This window comes from Cryptomeria japonica, chromosome 9 (assembly GCF_030272615.1).
Source record: "Cryptomeria japonica chromosome 9, Sugi_1.0, whole genome shotgun sequence".
Classification (NCBI taxonomy): domain Eukaryota; kingdom Viridiplantae; phylum Streptophyta; class Pinopsida; order Cupressales; family Cupressaceae; genus Cryptomeria; species Cryptomeria japonica.
The window spans coordinates 11,892,152-11,913,748 of record NC_081413.1 but is presented as its reverse complement, the minus strand read 5'-3'; the positions used below and the strand labels follow the sequence as shown (position 1 = coordinate 11,913,748).

The following is a 21,597-nucleotide window of genomic DNA, read 5'->3' as shown; positions in this document are numbered from 1 at the left end:
TAGATAAAAACAATTCCGCGCTCCTCCGCTGTCACGACACTATTGTGAAGACTATGGTTGTTGCCAAGAACACCCATGAACCAAATCCTGAGGAACTACAAGTGAGCATCTGGAAATTTTAAGGATTCGTGTCTTTACAAAATGCAACTTAAGTGTTTTTCAACACTTAGTTGAATTTTCCCTCTTTTGTAATCTTTAGCTGTATTTTAGTTTTGACAAGTTGCATGTAAAAGTATTCTTTTGTAAAATGCAAGTTACACATTACTTGCGCTTTTATAATTACATGTGAATCAACTACAAGTTGTGTCCGATTAGGACTGTAGTTGGAATAAGTCTTAGTTAGTTGGAGTAACTCTTAGTTAGTTAATGAAGTCTCAGTTATTTATTGAATGAGTCTTGGTGGTTGAGAGAATCTCTCAAGTTAGTTAGGATCCTCCCACCTTTTTCTCAAGGCTCCTCTTCTATAAATACTTGAGGAGTCCATTGTAATTATTATCTTTTGGAAAGCAATCAAAAACTCTGCCAAATTTACAGCAAGAAGTCTTTGAGCTTATGTATGTGAATTGAAGGTTTTGAATAATAATAAAGAAGGATTACTCAAGTTTTGAGTCTTTGAGCTACATGTTTGAGTTTGAATCTTTTTATTTCTTTTATGCAAACTGTTTCTAAAGGAGCTTAGTCCAATCTGATTTGAAGTCTTTGAGCTCCAAGTAGAGAAGATTAATTAAAATAGGAAACTCTCTTGAAGGAGCAGCAAGTCTTTGAGCTTGCATCTATTCTTGAAGAAAAAATTACTGTTTGATAAGAAATAGCAGCAAGTCTTTGAGCTTGCATTAGTTCTTGTTTTTGTGTTGAAAGAATAGATTATTCCAGTCTTTGAGCTATTATCTTTTATTTGTTGTAAAAAATTAGTATAGCAAAGGGTAGATAGGACTTCCAATAGTCAAGTTTTTGAGCTTGATATTGCTGTCCCGTCCCGAAGGAAGTGACGGAAGTCTTTGCGCTTTCAGGAAACTTGATTTCCTTTCTCTTATTTCACTTAAAAGTGGTTACTGCTGTTATTCAATTGCTATCCTTTTCTGTGAAAAGAAAAGGATATTGTCTTTCTTGAAAAAAAAAGAAAGATTGCTGTCCTATCCCATTTTACTTTCCAAGTTATAGTTAGATAGGGGGAGCCTTCCCTTAATTAGGAGAGTTTTTACGCGTGTGCTGTGGTTGAAACCACAATTTTGTATATTTCCCCAAGTGTACAAAATTTTCAACCAACAACCGTATCGGTTTTTGCTAGTACCGTACTGGTTTCTGTTGGTAGCATACCAGTTCCTGCTTGCATAGTACCAGTTCCTGCTGACACCGTACCAGTTCTTGTTGGCACCGTACCAATTCCCATCGTACAAGTACCAGTTTATGTCGTACAAGTACATGTTGGCACCGTACCAGTTCTTGTTGGCAACGTACCAGTTTCTGTCGTACCAGTACCTATTGGCACCGTATCAGTTCTTGTTGGCACCGTACCATTTTTTGTTGTACCAGTACCTGTTGGCACCATACTTGTTCTTGTTGGCACCGTGCCAGTTCTTGTTGGCACCATACCAGTTTCTGTCGTATCAGTACATGTTGGCACCGTACCAGTTTTTGTCGTACCAGTACATGTTGGCACTGTACTAGTACATGTTGGCACTCTACTAGTACATGTTGGCACCGTACTAGTATCTGTTGATGTTGTACAAGTACCAATTACCTGTATGGCGACCTTGTTTTTCCCTAGTGCGGCCTCCTCTGCCATTGTCTAGTTTGCCATACTGGTACGGACCATTGGACCAACTGTTGCCTCTACACCGTACGGGTTAACTCGTGCACTTCCGCTCCCTGGTCGTACAGCCTCTTCAACCTGTGCCAACTCTTCACTCAACTCCACATGGATGGCACAAATCTTTGCCTAGATACACTCAAACTTTTCATACAACTGCTCCTTGCGTGTACGAACGCCGCAAAGGAGGGGATTGTACGGATCCTGCATGTACGGTATGTCTGTTTTCTGACCGTATAGTCTTTCTCCTTTATCCGTTGCTACTTGTACAAGATCGTATGACTTAGTTTCTTGTGGGCGCAATGTTCCGCTGTATGGTATTCTTCCCCTTGCAGGTCGTACACCGTACAGGCTATGCCAGTCTCCCTTCTTTGCCGACCGTACGCCGTACAGATAACTCAAACACTCCCTCGACTGGCGTATGCCGTACGAGTGATCCAGTACGGGGTTCCAATCATCCCCTACGAGTATCACTTGCGGGTCCTCGTCCTTGCCTAGATTGATTTTTTTCACATCCCTTTCCTCGTACTTGATGGGTTTATCCCATTCAAACTGGTGGGTTGGCGTGTCGTCCATCCATGCCACTCCCTCTTGGTATCTACCGCACTCCGAGGGAAAGGGTTGTTCTTCCATCCCGCCGCTTGATTCTCCTATCTCACATATTTGAAGCATGTGACACTCTGAGTGGAAGACCTCATAGTCCTCCATTTGCCAATGAAAAAGTCTCGCCAATGAACTGGTTCTATCCTCGGGACATCCGTCCAGTTCCAACACTCCTTCCTCGTCCGGTTCTTTCCCTCCTCTGTCTCCTTCAAAACCCCACTCCCATCTATTTGAATCTTCTGAGTCAGAGTCCGATGACGCAAGCTCTTTGCTAACGGACTGGTTCCTTAGATCAATTACATACTTATGACCGTCACTCTCGATTGAGAGCATATTCCTTTTCCAGTTATGATTAGCTTTGGCCATGATCAGCCACCCCCTTCCTAGAAGAGTGTCGTACGCTTTCCTTTCTAGCAGAATGACTACAAATTCCAGAAGGAATTGCTGCCTCCCAATTACCACCTTTTGTGCCATGAGGGTACTGAGGGGTTTGATACCGTGTTGATCGGCACCGACCAAGTGGAAGGTTGGTGGCCAGAGTGTAGGCTTGCCGAGGCTTTGCCAAGTTTCCTCCGGTAGTATGTTGACTCCGGACCCACCATCAACAATGTTGTTTGTAAGCTTTTGTCCCATTATATCCATCTCTACTACTGTCGGTTTCCGTCTGACGTCCACCACGAGTAGCATAGGATTCATGGCATCCGTACCAGATTCCTTCACCGAGTTTGTACTACAGGGTTCCGCCATCGTTTGGTGTTCTTGACTGAGGGTAGTGTCCATGGTTACATTTGTCAGAGCCATCCTTAACTATGGCATGGTCTGCAGAAGGTCATACACCCGTACGGGTATTGTGGTTTGTAACATCTGCTTAATGATAGTTTTGTCTGGTTTTGACCGGACTGGTGTACCAGCAGCCACGTGCGAAGCCCTCTGCTCTCCAGCCATCGCCCACTCGATATCCGCCCTTGCCTCCTGGAGCCTTTCTTTTTCTGTGCGAGGGTCAAGATACATGGCTTTCTTGTTTTGCAACCTTGTGATTGCCAGTACGTCTTCTCTTGATCCCTCCACATCAAGCATGTTCACCCCTTTTTGTTTTGGACAATCTATGTCCTCGTGATTTCTTGGACCGCACCATCTGCACAACAAACTTCCTGTATCACCTCCGTTTTGGCATTCTCGGGCAAAGTGACCCCATTCATTGCACTTCCTACACTGAATTATGGGTCGCCCCTTCCCGTCGTATTGAATTCTGCTCCTTGGTGTGTTATTATTGGATTTGTTGTTATCCCTTCGATTATTCCTGTACCCTCTAGGTGAGGCGTCAAAGTTTGCTGTTGGCTTCGGCGGTGTCGCCGACAGTGTGGTTTGGTCGGGTTGGGCGTAGAGCACTTGTGTGCTTCGTGCTTTCAAGTTGTACGGGCATTCCTTAGTGGAATGTCCCATTACTTGGCAAATGTCACAGAAAACTTTACGGGGGCAACTTCCTTTAGTGTGTCCTTCAGTCTTGTAGTCAGTACACCATAGTTCTTTTCTTTCCCTACCACTTTCTTTGTCACCTTTTAACTCCATCATCCTCATCATATCCTTCCGGAGTGCTTGCACGGTTTTGGATCCCCCATCGCTTTCGTCGTTCGTGCTGTCACCATTGCTGGTCCGTCGCTTCCCCTAGGATGTCTTGTTTTCACTTTCAATATCCATGGCGCAGTTGTATGCTTTATCATACGATGGCGGAGGGACCACTTTCATCGTCCTTCTCAGGGATGGTACCAATCCTTCCACGAACCACCACTTCTTTAGGCCATCTATCGGCTGGTTCTCCATTTTGTTAAGTAGTTCCCTCAGCCTTCTGTTATATGTGCGCACACTTTCATTTTTTCCTTGTTTGGTGTTATAAATTTCTGCCACAATTTCGTTGTCATCCTGTAGTAGTTTGAATTCTTCCTCGAAGGCCTTCCTAAGATTGCTCTAGGACGTTTTATGTTGGGCATCGAGGTCTGTGTACCATTCGATAGCTATTCCTCGCAGAGTGGCCGGAAATGCCTTCACCCAGTAGTCCCGGTCGTCCTGGCCATTTGCTTCCCAGATGGTGACGCATGTCTTGCAATGTCGTACCGGGTCCTCTGACCCGTCGCCCATGAATTTTGGGAGTTTCTGCTTCTTCGGGGTGTGTGCCATCATTCTATTCTGTACGGTTTTATGCAGTGCCTGGAAGTGGCTATATGCTAGAAAGGTACTATGTCCGGGAAGTACCGTACGCTCCTGGTCTGGTCGGGCCCCTGCCAACTGGGCTTTGGTCACCTTCACTTCTGTAGTCCCTCCTTCTCGGGGTTTCTGGATCTGATCTTCCTATTTTGATGCCCTCTGACAAGGACAAATTTTTAATGCCAGACAACGTTGCTTCAAAAATAGTGGTGATTTCCTTGTGCAGGTCTCGTACCACCTCCTCTCCTTGTTCGGAAAATTTCGAATGGGTGCTTTGTGATTCGGCTCTGGAGTCTTCTTCACTTGATGTCGAGTGTGAGGCCTGGTCGGCGAGATCTTCTTCCGCTACGTCTGGAAGTGGCAGGTTCCTGGTGACCTCGGCCAACTCCTTCCACATACACAGTTTTTGCCTCTCCCGACTACGACTCTAACTCACACTTCGACTTCTGCTGTGTTTCTCCGGACTCCTCGAGTCGGCAACCTCCCTTAGTCACTGTCTCTTGTCGGCCTGTGTTTGCTCCTTTGGTAGCAGTGGTACGTCTGTCTTTGTTCGGCCGTAGGGGCATCAAGTGCCAGAGGTACGGCGCCGACTTGCCTCCCTCTCCTCTTCCTCCCTACGACTCCGTTACTTGAACCGTCAGAGAACTTGTTGCCGCCGAAGTTCCTTTGCCGTTTCCTCCCTTTGGTCTTGGAGTGCAATCAAATTCCTGGCGAGTAACCTTGGAATACTTTCGAGTAGGTCAAAGACGGGGGTGCTGACGATGAGTTCACCACGTACCGTACCTTCCGAGACGGCTCTCTCCTGAGCCTCTCGCCGTACGTACTGCGTGATCGACACGTCCCACAACTCCACCAAGTCTGCCATCAACTGATCCTCTCGTTCCTCTTCCATGGTACTCTCTTCGTGCGTGTCGCTGTCCACGACAATTAATTGCTGGTTAAATGGTCTGCCCATTAATTGCTTCCATCTGTCGCCATAGTTATCTCCAGGTTCATTCAGGCAACAATGCCAAAATGTTTAGTCCTAAATGTATAGTTGGTGAATGATCAGATAACACAGTATTCCCTGCACGTACCAAGTATTCATGGTACAGAACAATCATAACATAAATGACAAATGATAATAAGTAGACCAGAAAGTTATATCTTTATTCCAATGTCTAGAATTGTCCATACATAATCCCCCTCTACCGAGGTTCCAACCAAACAATATATAGATCCGACGGTTGGCCAAGTTGCCAACCATCACCAACTCCCAACTACCCGACGGGAACCTCTCGGCAACAGCAAAACATAACCGCACATAACACACTTATAATTATTATTCATACTAACATATGCTTTTACCCCTAACAATAGCCAACGGACCCATGCTTTCTGATGACCAGACACATAATTGCAAAGGTAACCCTCAATCCACTTGTTCACTATTTCTGTTTGTCCATCGGTTTGTGGATGATAACTCGTGCTGTGATTTAACTCGGTACCTGCCAATCTAAAGAGTTCTCCCCAAAATATACTCAGAAATCTGCTATCTCGATCACTGATGATATTTTTTGGTAAACCATGTAAACGGAACACCTCTCGAAAGAACAGTTCTGCGAGCTGAACAACTGTGAATTCTATAGTGATAGATAAGAAGTGTGCAAATTTAGTTAATCTATCAACCACAACAAAAATACAATCTTTACCTTGAGATCGTGGTAAGCCTGTAATGAAATCCATAGATATACTTTCCCATTTCTGTTCCGGTATCGGCAAAGGCTGTAATAGACCTGCAGGATAAGTATGTTCTGCTTTATTTTGTTGACAAGTGATGCATTCTTTAACATAACGAAGGACATCATTCTTAATTCCTTTCCAGGTGAATCTTTCTCTTATCTGCCTGTAAGTTTTGAAGTAGCCTAGATGTCCTGCTAAAGGAACATCATGCACCGATTGGAAGATTTTATCTTTCAACTTCGATCTTAGAATCAAATAAATTATGTCCTTGTAATAGATCATATCATTTACAACCTTATATTTATCGTCTTGTGTATATCTAGCAAATCACAAGCAAAAGAATCCTTAGAATATTCTACCAGCAATAAAGATTTCCAATCAGCCGTTAGCACAGATAATGCATTTATTTCAGGCCTTCTAGATAGTGCATCTGCAACAACATTGTTTTTACCTTTCACATATTCAATTTCGAAATCATAAGCTTGGATCTTATTGATCCACTTTTGCTGCCTGTCATTCAAGTCTTTTTGTCCCAAAAAATATCTCAAACTGTTATGGTTAGTTCTGACTACAAATTTGCCACCAACCAAATATTGTCTAAATTTTGCCAATGTGTGCATGATTGCCAACATTTCTTTATCATAGATAGAATACAACTTCTCTAGATTATTAAGTTTCCTGCTTTCATATGCTATAGGATGTTTATTTTGCATTAAAACTGCTCCTATTCCTTCACCAGATGCACCACATTCCAAAACGAAAGGTTGATTAAAATCTGGGAGTGCAAGTACTGGGCAAGAGCTCATTACCTTTTTCAGTTTCTCAAACGCTTGTTGTGCCTCCTTTGTCCAATGGAATGCCCCCTTTTTGGTAAGATCTGTCAACGGTGCCCCTAGCTGTGAAAACCCTCTGACAAAACTTCTGTAATAACTGCATAATCCGAAGAATCCTCGTAAATCTGTGAGATTCCGTGGTGGTGGCCAATCCAGAATGGCTCTTATTTTTTCCTAATGAACTTGCACACCTGTAGCATTGATCATATGTCCTAAATACAAAATTTCTGTCATTCCAAATTCACATTTAGAAGCCTTTGCATAAAGTGATTGAGATTCCATAATACCAAGAATAACATCAATATGTTTCAAATGATCTTCCCAAGTTTTGCTATAAATCAATATATCATCAATGAAAACTAGCAAATATTTCCTCAACTGTTTGTTAAAAGTATGATTCATGCAAGACTGGAATGTTCCCGGAGCATTTGTTAACCCAAACGGCATAACCAAAAATTCATAATGACCATAATGACAATGGAAAGCCGTTTTTTGGACATCCTGATCTCTTAACTTAATTTGATGATATTTTGATCTCAAATCAATTTTAGAAAAATAAACAACACCATGTAATTCATCTAATAACTCATCAATTTGAGGAATTGGATACCTGTTTTTGATTGTCTTTTTGTTAAGGGCACGGTAATCTATACACATGCAAAGAGTCCCATCCTTTTTGACCAATACTACTGATGATGCAAAAGGACTAGAACTGGGCCTGATATGTCCCATATCCAACAATTCCTTAATTGCCTTCTCTATTTCATCCCTGAATGTTTTAGGATGTTTGTAAGGAGTTGTGATAACGGGTTTTGCACCTTCCTCTAATTCAATGGTATGCTCAAATCCTCTATCAGGTGGGACCCCTGGAGGTATATTACTGAAAACCGGATTATGTGAATCTAATACTTTCAATGAATCTTCTTGATAATTTTTAGATTCAAAACTTGATACGTTGTTGGAGATTAAACATTGTGCTGACCATGCCACATCCCCATGTCTGAAAATAGCTTCCATTCTTTTAGCACTAACGATCCTGGGACCACTGTTAGACATACCCCGAAGGACTACCTTCTTATCATCAATTTTAAAAGAGAATTCCATTCCTTTAAAACTCTGTGTATATTCATCTAATGTTTCCATCCACTGTATGCTCAAGACAATATTAGTGTCAGCCAAATCGATCACATAAAAATCATCAGTAATAGTGTAATTGCCAAGAGTAATATTCAATTTAGGAACTTTACGAGTACTCGATAAATTAGTTCCACCTGCTACTCTAACATCAAATCCCTCATGTTTTTCAGTCTGTAAACCACGTTTTTCCACAAGTGCTGCATCTATAAAATTATGAGTAGAACCACTATCAAGCATAACAATTACACACTGTCCATTCAAAACTCCTCTAACTCTGAAAATATTATAATGTGGAGTTCCTGTCATGGATGCTATTACTCCTCCTTGTTTAGTACCTGTTTTTGACTTTGTATTCTGTGATGCTCGTTCTATGTTAGGGTCAACATTCTCTTCATCCTCACTATCAGACATAACCTCAATATAATGAATTTTTCCCTTCCCTAAACATCTATGTCCAGGCTGCCATGCTTCCCTACAACTGAAGCATAGTTTTTTCCTTCTGAGTTCTTCCCTTTCCTCTTTATCTAACCTGTTTTTAGGGAAATTATCTTTATTGAAAGGTTGTTTGTCTTTTTCTTATTTAGGAGGTGGTCCTTTATTAAAAATTTTTCCTTTTGAAGATGGTTCTAATTCTCTTGCTTTTTTGACAACTGTTTGTAAGGTAAGAGGGTTTAAGAACTTAACCCAACCTTTCAGAGAATTAGACAATCCATCTATAAATATTACAATCTTGTGTCTTTCTGAAATTTCAGTAACTAAAACTGCTAATTTTTCAAATTCAGAAATATATTGCTCAACAGTTCCAGTTTGCTTAAGCTGAGTCAAATCTTTAAGATGTAATTCAGGATCTTTAGAGTCAAACCTGTCAATAAGTTTCTTAGTGAACTCAACATAAGTACTTATCAAATTATGACCCAAGGTTACTTGCCCATGATGCCACCATTCATGTGCTACACCATCAAGATGTAATGCAGCATATTTAATTGCCTCATCTTCCAGCATAGGATTTAATTGGAAATATGTGTCTAATTTTTGCACCCATGCCCGAGCGGTTGTTTACCCGTTCCATCAAAATAAGGGATGGACATTTTTCCAATTTTCCTTTGCAATTCACTATTGTTTCCTCGCTGTCCTCTTGGCCTATGTTTCATTCTGACATCTAAATATTCTCTAAATGTCATTGTTGATCTGAATTCATCTCCAGAAACTAACCAATCCTGATGTATTTCTTCCTGTATTTCTCTTATTGTAGGTTCATTTTCAGGCTGCTGGTTTCTAGCAGTAAATGTAGGCATAAAAGGTCTGGCTGTTCCTGTTCTTTTTGACTGATTATTGACAGACTGTTCATCTCTACCCCCATTGTTTCCCCCATTATTTTGATGTTGATTATGCTGTCTACCATTATTTTGGTGCTAAATCATATTATTAGCCATAAATTGGGTCATCAAATGGGTCATTCTGTTAACATTATCTTGCATATCTTGTTGACTTCTGATTAATGCAGCCAATAGGTCCCTATTGTTATCCGGGTCTCCCATGTTGGTTTCAAAAACAATTTCCTCGTCAGTTTTGGTGTGGCTATCTTCAATTTCAAACGGAATAGATGAACTACTCTGTGCTAAAGGTGAGCTTTGAAATCCGTTTTGATGGGCCCTAATGCTTCGGAAATTATAGTTTCCCTGGTGCATACTCAACCGTGCATTAAATTTTCATGAAGTTCCTAATCACCCTACAGGCTGGCAGGATCCAAAAGCTTTGATACCATTGTAAAATTCCTTAATTATCTATGGGATATATTTCCAGTTCATCAGCAACATGTTTGTTGTTTTAACTTAGACAATGAGTTATTGACAGATCAATGAATGACGTACAAACAGTGATATTCCTCATTCATACAATCTCAGTTCCCTGGCTAATATTTCTTTTACTGACAGAACAAGTGTTTATTATTTAGGAAGTATATATAAGTATGTGTGATTATGCACCTGATATTCGTACAAAGTTGGAGATGCCATTCTCGTACTGCGATTCACTGGGACTTCCACTACTCCCTGACAATGGCACTTCCACTGTACCACAGATATACCTGTTAAACTCCCTCTGGTGCAACACCGTAATGACACCTACGATTCACCCCAAAGACATCTTCCACTACAGACCGGTAACGCTATAGAATCCCTCCAGTCATTGTTTCTTGCGCAGCAAGAGTGTTCGCATTGATGAGCACACTCGATATCGGGTTTTTGGAATTCTATGAAGATTGCGAACGCCGTTTAGGGTTCATTCGGAATACCCGACTACATTCGAAATAACACCCCGCTATGAATATAGGATATGTGCATATTATATCACGGATTGATATTGCCCACCGTAATTGCTATTGCGAGATAACTGTGACTCCACGCGAACGCCCGATATCGGGTCTTCTCGCCATGGTACACAAATGCTAATGTCGTCCTGTCTTCTGCAACTGACACTCACACCCAAACACGAGTATTAGGAATACGCGAGTATGCTTTGCGACTCACGTCAATACTAAACACCATGGAATGCACCAGCACAACTCCAATACCCTGCTTACGCAGCCACGACTCCACCAATAGGCCAGTGTTACTGACGAAAGGGGAATTACTATAGTTCGGATCCAGACACACGGATATTTTCCTTCTTCCAGGCATGCTTCACAACTCACGCAAATGCCATTTTATTCCTCTACGAAGTAGTTTTATGAACTACCTTATTCAAATTGCGTTAACAAAATAAGTTAACGATACCTTATTCAAATTGCGTTAACAAAATAAGTTAATGATACCTTATTCAAATTGCGTTAACAAAATAAGTTAATGATATTAATTATTAATATTAATTCCAGATTAGAATATTAATAAAAATAATTGATATCCTGTCACTTTATTTTCAACGTTTATTTCTTTATTAATTGGGGAACATTACATCCTCAGTTTCTATTGTCTCATATTTGAAAATAGATATTGGTTTTATCTTATTAGGCTGGGTAATTTAGCTGATTAAGATTTAGTATGTACCTGCAATAAACTTCTCTCTGATTATATATTATATTGTGGTAGATTATGCATATCTTTGAGATTCAAGAGGTATCTTATTTCCTTGAAAGACAATTACGAATTTCTGTAATAGCTATGCAAGTACTTTCAACCCTAACCGGTCATCCCTTTTGGTCAATATATTTTTTCAGATTTCAGTATATAATGTTTAGAAATGTCACAAAAGAAAATTTAGCTGTTTTCAAATTTAGCAAATATTGTGACTGCCTGCTTTAGTAGAAACTATAGCAACATTTGCGTGCTATGAATGGCTTAAGAACATTGCCCTTTGGATAAGTTTGCATGACTGGACTAAAGGATAATACGAACTGATTGACATAGGGTAGGATACTATCATGATTTAGTTTTATCTTGTTGCTTAAGTTGTAACATGGATGAGATAACTCATTCTAGATGTTCTGGTGTTTTAGAACTTGCCAAAAACTTGCAGAAATCATGAGTGCTCATGAGTTGCACAGGGCAGTGAGTCATTTGCACATTCATTTGTGGGTGAGTTTCAGCAATTTACAGTTTGGAACTTGTGGCAAGTACTTGGCAGTACTTAGCAAGTCCTTGCTGAAAACTTGCCCGATGTTGAATTTCATGGAGTTGTTAAGTCTGAGTCAAAATTGGGTCTTCCAAGTTTTGCTGAGTCATGAGTTTTAAAACTATGGACACAACATTTTCTAGTAATTGAGGTAAGACACTTTGAAAACTAGGTAAATAAGTATAGGATCTCGTGAATGCTTTGATTTTAGTAAATTAAACTCTGCCAAAATCTTCTAAAAGAAAATATTTCTATGACAGTTTTTTACACTATGTACACTTGTTTTGGTAATTCTTTCTATGAATTAAGTAACAAAAAAGGAACCCTTTCTGGTCCAGTTATAAATTAATGTCATCAGTTAGACAATTAAGAGATTTACCATGGTGGTTGGTTTCTGTTGAATGAATGTTGCACCACAGTGTTGCTTCTGAAGCAACTCTCATCATTATGCTTATTTAATATTGGATTTTCTCCTATAATGAATTATGCCATCTTTCATTTCCATCATCGTCAATGCCTAATGAAGATATTATAAAGTCACTTTAAAATGGATGGTTTCTAATATTCTTGAAATATTGTCGTTTCCTTTTTTATCCAGGGACTCTCATTTTATAGTGAATGTCTTCCTTATTTTGACTATTTGACAATGAATGGAGACAATGTGCAAAGTTGTTGAAATCTCCAATATCGATTCACAGATCTAAAATTGAAGCTAACAATGTCCCAAAATGAATAATTCCGATTAATTTGTCTTTTTAGTTTCTAATGCTTTAATAATTTTTTTTTGGTAACTTGCAACTTTTCATTTTATGCACAGGTTCCTGATGAAATACTTATTGAAAGAGTTGTGTCAAGAAGACTTGATCCTGTTTCAGGAAAGATTTACCACTTAAAGTATTTCCCTCCAGAGACTGAGGAAATTGCAGCAAGGCTCACTCAACGTTTTGATGACACAGAGGAAAAAGTATGATTATCAACATTAGTTTTGTGCTTTCAAGTTTATTATATGACCTGTTGTCAGTTTTTGATATCTCAAGATTCTACTTCAAATGGAAGAGACTGGCACAAATATTTTCAATCATTGATACTGACTCAGAAAAGATAAATGTAAGCACTGCGTTTATTATAGTGATTTAGATGTAACTCTGAAAAATATTTCTAGTCTAATGCCTTTAATGGGCCAATCTATTCGGGTTATCAAAATGTAGTCAATGCTTAGTCTTTAGTTTGTATGCATCTTTGTTACAGAAATCATCTCTTGTGATTTGATGCTGCTTTCTTTCACTTGTTTCTTGTGATCTTGTAATGTCTCTTTGTAATCAATTAGCTTATGTGGGTCCTATCCTCATTTTTTAAATAAGGATATAAAAAAATAAAGATGCCATAGTTTGGGGAAATAGAAGCAACAAAAAAATAATAATAATAGCTTATGGGTAGATGGATTTCTAGAAAGAGGTGTTATAACCCCCAGGTCACTTGGTAGCTTCTTCATGATAGATCCTATGACAGCTCATTAATGATTTTCAAGTTGATATTCATGACAAAGTGGGGGCTATTTTAAGAAAAGAATTTCATTAATATTTTAATTGCTATCACTACCCTTTAGAGGAATGCCATTTTTCATATAACTTCTGTTATAGCTTGAACCTTGTGTTCAACTATCATTTCAAGGACAAAAATCCTTGGATTTGGAGATTGAGGATGAAATCCTTTTGGTTTCTCAAGAGCAATCTCATTTAGATGTTGTATTTGTGCTAAGAGATTTTTCTTTATTTTCCAACAAGTATTTATATTTGGAGAAGCAACATATTGTAATAGGAGCTTTGATTCATATTAATATGTTATGATGTGAGAGCTTAGCCTTTTTGTGGTGATAGAGGCCTCATCTTCAGTTTACTTGTTCCTGCTGAATCATATTCACTAACTCTTCAAATGTAGGATTTTTGCTAGCCATATATAGATAGCTCACAAAGCACTCAAAAACTAAGTTGCTGGTTTTGGTTTTGGTTTGGAGATTCGGTGTTTGCCGGTTCGGCTAATTTTTTTTTTTTTTTTTGGTTTTGGGTTTGTTGGTACAAAACCATGTAACTATAAGCATGAATTAAGATTAGGATATCACATAGCATCATATAAACGACAAAACAACCATAAACTTGATTGTCATTTAAATTTTAAAACATGCATGACAAATTTTTTTCCTTCAAACTTCAAGTTCAATATTAAAATAATAATATCAAGTTCAAGTTTCGATAATTGGAACTATTAAGTTTAAATTTTCAAATGAATTCTCTAAATCATCAACATCATCATCATCATTGACATTAGATGATGTAGGAACATGAACATTAGATGAACCACAAGCAATGCCGGTGCCACTTGCACTAATAGTGTGCTTTCTTTCTGAGTCCTCAAATGCAATATGCTGAGAAGTGGAAGCATCCAATTCAGTATGCTCTGGCTCTATATCCCACATCTTTGTCTCCCCTTGCTTGTAGTCATGTTGTTTGTGTGAAAGGAGACACAAGTTGGAATGCACATATACTAAGTTCTCTTCTCTTTTTGAGTAGATTTCATTGTGCTTTATTGAGTGGATGAAAGAATATGTGCTCCAATTCCTTTATGATACAGATGAACGAGCAACCTATGAAGACAAAGTAAACAATTATAGTTATGCATTTATGAAATAAACCCATTCGAATGCTAAAACAAACTGCCCAAAGACGATTTCCTCGTCCAAAGGCATTCCAAGGACATGCGATACATTATTAGTCAAGAATATCGCTGTCCAAGAAAAAGCAATCAGTTCAATCAAAGAATGAATTAGTTAATTAATGGCATTGTTAGTGAACAAGGAATAAGTCTGATTAGGTATATGATTAATTAAGTTGTTTGAAAGGGACATGGTTGAAGAGATACAACTCCTCACATCATACCCACTTGATAGCTATTAGAGGAGGATCGTGGTTCGTCAAAGAGGCATCAAAGACCTGTTTTTATATATTCAATTCAGATTGAGAAGTGCTCAAGAGAGCCATCGATTTGCCAGGTAAATTGATGGTATATTATCATCAATTTTAGGGCTATAGATGCAGGATCAAAGAGAATAATAATCAGAGACAATGCCAGAAATCGCACGAGTATAAGGAGTAAATTCAGGGAGAGCGATCAAATACAGATACGTTTATTCTTATATACAATCAGATTAATAAACACATGGGTATAAAGATATAATTCAGGAAAAGTGGTTAGATCAAAAACTTAGACCATTAATATAAGTTTTGGTGATAATTGCACAGTATATAATGATAGTGAGATCTTAGCAGATTTATATACTTTCTAGAGGTCAGATCAGACCTTATAATGGTGGATATCATACAATGTTATAGTTATTACTCTTCTATGCATAAGGAAAGTTATGTAATATTATCTTCATACTGATCCATTCATTTAAGGTTGCTCATATTCTTGTTAATCTAATTAAAGAAGGTTTATAGAAGTCTTATATACCAACCAGACTATAATCACAATTGATTAAATAATTGTCAAAATTCTAAGAAGATCCACAAGGGACATTACAATTTATTAATGAAATTTAAAAAAAACAAAAAAACTATAAATAAAACTTTAAATACTAAAGTATAATTATTCATTAATTGTTAAACTTGTGATAAAATTTTAATTGCGAGGGGCTGCAGGTGTTGAAAGTATTGGCCATGGAAGTACCACCAACTATGAGCATCCTCCCTAAACCTATTACAAAGAGCCTCAACACTTTGACCATTAGAGTGCACAAAACCTATGAACTCATTTGTAATTGTATCCCGCAATTCATCTTCAGGGAAGAGTCCAAGGGATGCTGCTTTGTACCCTTTAGACACTTCAAAATCTCTATATAGGGCAAGCCTTCTTGGCATAGAAAGAAACTGATTGTTGTAATATTTTGGAGTCAATGCATAGCCAAGAAGATGTAATGGAGTGGTCATCTTGTCCCATCTTTCTTCAACAATTGCATGCACTTGTTTGAAGAAAGTCTCCTCAAGGTCTCATTCTTTCTCACTTATGATGCACTCCATCTTCTTAAGCTTTGAGTCAATGCCATCATATACCTCTCCAATGCAAGGCCTGTCCATGTCAGTATGACAAATCATGCTCATAACGGGCTTGGTGAAACTAAGGAGATACTCCACAGTCCACACGATCCCACCATGAGTCATCTAATATCCTTTGCCTAATTTTTGTTGCCCTCTCAGTGTTTCTTTGTTTCCATATCGACCAATTTTGGCTAATTGCCATATTAGAAAGTGCCTCTCTAACTTCCACAAGTTGTCTCAAGATGATTGTGCTAGAGGAAAAATGGGACTCTGCAACCTATAATAGAAATTGAAGCCAAAATGATTCAAATAAAAAAACAAACTTTAAAGAAGAATAGAATACACAATCAAAATATGAGAATTAGAAAATGTAAAATTTTATAGTATTTCACTTACCTTGAATAGCCCAATATTGAAAAAGGTGTAAAAATTCCTTGAGACATGTGGTGATTGGTGATGAACATTTGGATGTCCACAACCTTTGCATACATTTCTTTGATCCAATCAATTTTATTCCCAATCTTTTGTAGCATAAGATTTAATTAGTAGACCACACAAGGTGTCCAAAAGATATGTTGATATCGTTCCACAACCAACAACCCAACAACTCTACAATTCTTTGTGTTGTCTGTTATGAATTGAACAACGTTACAGGGTCCCCTTATCTCAATTGCTGCAATGAGAATAAGTCCATCTTTTACCTGCCACTAAAAATCCATGGCTCTCAAAAAAATTGTCTGTTAGGGGAAACCACTATGACCTTGATCAGGGACAACTTTTTGAATCTTTCCACCCATTTGAAACAATGGACACACTTATCTCAATCCACGAATCCCTTATAGGCTTCAATGCATCTTCAACCCCCTTGATCTCTCTTTCCAACAAGGTTCCATGCACCTTCTCATAACCTAGGCCCTTGTACCCTTTTAGAGCTTCATTGACTTTTTTCAACATTTCTTTACAATATGGGGAGCGAATAGTAGTGAAAGACAACCCATTTGCATAAATACATCTTGCTACATTTTGGTCGACAATGTCTCGACTCTCATTTTGAAATGCACTTTGCAAAGGTCCCTTTGATCTTTTGTGTATAGCGGGTTCTTCACTTTCAACATCAGCTGTAGTAAAAAATGGGTGCTTTTCTACCACAATATTGGGATTAAGACTCTCATTGTGAAATGCACTTTCCAAAGGTCCCTTAGATCTTTTGCGTATAGTGGGTTCTTCACTTTCAACATCAACTGTAGTAAAAAATGCGCGCTTTTCTACCACAATATTGGGATTAGATGGGGGTTGCATTCCCTTTGATTTTTTTGGAACGGGCTGATTTAATCTACGTGCTTCTCATTCTTTTGCTTTTTCTTGCTCGATAATATATTTTGACACTGTCTCCTCTAGTATAGTTACATTGTATTTTCTATGGCAATGTTTGATGCCTCTTTTAGGTGTTCCACACAAATGGGCTTTCACCTGAAAATATGAACTAGAATGTTGTTTATCACATCCCTACATTTCCAAATGTATCCCCCACCTCCTAGAACCAGTCATATCATATCAATATATTTCCATACAAAATTTGGATTAGTTTTGAATTTAGGTTGTTGACTTGTGGAGTTAGAATTAGTTGCCATTGTGATTCCTATAGCAATAAATTTTGTGAACACAATAAAAAAAACATAAAAGAATGGGAAAATAATAGATAAACAAAACAAATAATTTGTTTCATGTTTGTAAAGCAAAAATGGAGGAAAAAAAATGAAAAAAATCTTACCTCTTATAGCCAATGCAAGGTTGCAAATGCATAGGAATGAGGATGCAATCCTTGATGAAGCTTCAATGTTTGATTTTCAATTCCCTATGTCGATGCAACAAACAAAAATTTGCTCAACCTGTAGGAATGAAACTTGCTGTTTGCAAAAGAAATGAGCAAAAATGAAGTTGTTTTGGTGTTTGAAGTGTTTTAGAGGTCACTTTTAGGGTTCTTGAGGTGGTCACGTAACATCGGACCCCAAAAAGGATTTTACAAATGCAACTTTTTTTGTGTTTAGTACGCTTGGGCATCCTGTTGATGTGCTTTTTAGGACATCTTGAACACAGAATAAAATACCAAGTATTCTATCCTCTCTTGAGCAAAGAAACCTCATATGCTAATGAATATGATCAAATGAGAAAACTCCAAGGTTTACAATGCAAACAATCGACTTTATACTTGGGATAGACTCGGTGATGTAAGACGTGATTTTTCTGGAATCACAAGGGGACTTACATTTTGAACACAACAGGAACATGGAATCTAACTCAGCGTTGGAAAATAAAAGGCAAAAGGGAAAGGTTTAAGAGGTCTAAGCTAATCCTAAGAATGTAAGAAATGATTGCTAACTCAATGACACCAAACCAAGCTTTGCTTCGTCTTGAGGAAATAACTACACAAAGATGGTGCAATCTCCTAAGGATAAGCGAATGATTTTCATATCACCTATGCACACCAACATCATGAACAATGAGCATATAGCAATTGAAGTTAAGCTTTTAATCAAGTTCAGTCTAATCACACATTGCAATTTGCAATCAACAAACTCCAAGTGGTATGAACAAGGTTTCACCATCCATCAACAATAAGATCTTCCATTCATCTAACTAACATCTACACTATGGGAAGTAAAGGCCATGCAACAAGTTGAAATAGCACACCAATTTCACCATAACTTCAATGAAGAATGTTTATTACAACAAGCCTCGGCAATGATTTCCTTTCTTCCTACTCTACTCTAGCTACTAATTGCTTCTACTACTAACTATTAACCTTTACAAATGAGAGGTTTAAGCCTTATGTATAGGTCTCTTTACAATGAATGGCTTAGATTAATTCATGATCAATGATCGAGATTACATGATAAAGCCCTAGTTAGGGTTAGTTACAACTAACACCTCTTCGATCAATGAGAAAATTACAACATTTAGGACACATGTCCTTAGAATGGCGACCAATAAGAAATGAGGTTACGTATGTCAAACAATATTTGATACATCGCCATGTGTCACTTCCTCCACCTTTGGATGAGTCAAGTTCAATGTATCTGGGCATGTTGATGTGTCACAACTTGATTGTGTTAATGATGAATAAGGTGCCACCTCATCTTGCTCCTTGTAGATCATCACAAAGAAATGATTGAGCAATATCTCTTGATACTCAACATTATCTAGTTGCTCGATGTGATGATGATGGTGGGACATATTCCCAAATTGCATCATCCTAGTGATCAAGTCGACTTTCTAACTTTGCTTAACTCTTCTGAAACTATCTCCAATCCTTGATCATGCTTGTATTCTCATCCTCTAGCTTGGGAAGATTGACCTTGGGTTACACTTCCTCATAATGAAGAACTTTTTCCTTCATGATGCCTGGGCTTGATGTAGAACCCTTTGTTCATGGTGTACTCGACCTTGAATGCCCTGCATCAATCCCCGCTTAGACTTGAATTCCTCACCTTGATGTACGGTAACTCCATGCTACACAACTGGGATTGTCTCCTTGTCTTGACCCCTACTCTTTGATCAAGATTGTCAAACTTCCACATCCTCATTGCCACGCTTTTAATACCCCGATGTTGTGAAATTGTTGCCATGTAATTGTTGAATCCTTGCTTAAGTACTTTATCTTGACGTTGATCTCCTTGATGTTGCGATGTTCTCCATCTTGATGAATTTCAACCTTTAAGCCTTCCTTGCCTTGATGAGCTCTTCATGACGTTGTCCATTCTTGAATATTGATTCACCTTTGAGTGTAGATTTTCCCTTGAAGCCTTCCTCAAGTGATCCATGCCTTTGATTCCCTGACTTAAATCATCCACAACTTGGGTGCAAATGCTACCCTAGCTTGCATTGGCGGATTTGAAATGTTTGTTTGGACAAGCATAAGTGGCATTTACATGTTGACCTTGTTGTATAATGATGAACAACAAATACCCTAATCGGTACTGAGAGGGGGGGGGTGAATCAGTACGGACAAAAACTTTTTCAAGAACTTATCAAGTTAAAACAATGCCAACCGGTTGTCTTCATCACTGAACTTAACCATGGCAATACCGGTTAAACACAGTAAAATTTCAGACAACATAAACTGATAAGTCTGAACACTTCAAATACATTCAATACTAGATAACAACTTCACCCATAAACATATGCATGTGGTATACCAGTAATACCATAACCTATTACCTTTGTATGCATAATCACTCAAACTTAATCATCACATAAAAAATGCACAACTCATGACACAGATTTTTCACGTGGAAACCCAAATGAGAAAAACCACGGTGGGGATGAATACCCACAAGCTTGTTTTGAACTCTTTTGAAGCTCGCTCTGTTAGGAGTCTAGTCCGGTTAAAAACTTTACAATAAGGTTCTGTTAGGAACTGATCCTGTTAAAGATCACCCAGTTAAGGGATTGCTATATACCCTGTTAAAGGTTACCTCGCTAGAGGATTTGAAGAACTCAATGATCTTGAGTCACCCGGTTAAAGGATTTACAATAAGCCTGTTAAAGCTACTTGGTAAAGGGATTTTCCAACTGTTGAAATGGTTAGAAGACAACAGGTAAAACTCTGATATGATAACAACACTACATGCCAAGGAAGATCCTTTTCAATTCCTCTCTTCTGCAATCACACTTTGTAGTTTTCCTCTTACTAGTCTGGCAAGTATCTCATCACTTGGATACACACACAACATTTGCCAACAACAAACATCATCGACCTTATAGACAACACTTAGGTCGGTAGCATAAACCCTAAACCCTAAGCATTTAGGTTTACAATACAAGTGGTCCAATCCTGACTGTCCAAAACACTTTGCATAGAGCAATACAATCTTAAACAGATCACAAGACAATATGCATCGTTCATTCTTCACCGCATATGGGAATCAGTAACCCATCACGCTCTCTTCTCATACCGCTAAGAAGAATGATCATTCCCAAGTAGACATTTAATGCAATCAATCTTCACATGCAAGATCCTCAAGGAAATCCTTCACGCGCACAAAACTGACGTGGCACCTCGATCTCATCTTCATCTCTTAGCTAACTCATCACAGAGTATCATCGGTTGCATCGCACAAGCTGGATTGCCAAACCGGAAACCCTAGAGCTGAGACTACCAACCTGTAGTCACATTTAGTGAAACCCTGACACCGGTTCACTTACAAATCTTCCTACCGGTTCACCGTCTTCTTCCAATCTGCATACCGATTCTCTTTCACTTATTGACATCAATGACAACATACATTATCGTCATGTCATCATGCCGGTTCATCATATGCCAACAATATCCAACAGAGCTGCAATATGGGCGCATTTGGTAGGTTGCTTTGCACAATATAGTACATGAGTGCACTTAGGAAGTTCAGGTGCATATACATGGGTAGGGCGCATGTGAGGTAGGTATATACACAATGCTAGAGTGTGTTGAAGGGGGGTCTCTTACATTGAAAGGTAGAGTGTATATGGAAAGTAGCATTGCATAAAAACTTTGACTGCATATTGAATATGTGTTTGCACAAGGAAGATAGGTGCACATGATGGGTTGTAG

The 21,597-nt window shown here is 38.6% G+C and overlaps 1 protein-coding gene across 2 annotated transcripts in view; it reads left to right on the top strand.

The window, feature by feature from the left end:
• LOC131077167 (adenylate kinase 5, chloroplastic) overlaps nucleotides 1-21,597 on the top strand; it is a 317,818-nt gene that overhangs the window by 45,512 nt on the left and 250,709 nt on the right. For both annotated transcript variants that reach the window (XR_009358969.1, XM_058014606.2), the window contains exon 5: nucleotides 12,734-12,880. Coding sequence is in view for 1 of the 2 variants with exons in the window: in XM_058014606.2 (XP_057870589.2) it covers nucleotides 12,734-12,880 (147 nt within the window). In the remaining variant the exon portion in view is untranslated. The remainder of the gene's footprint in view (nucleotides 1-12,733; nucleotides 12,881-21,597) is intronic.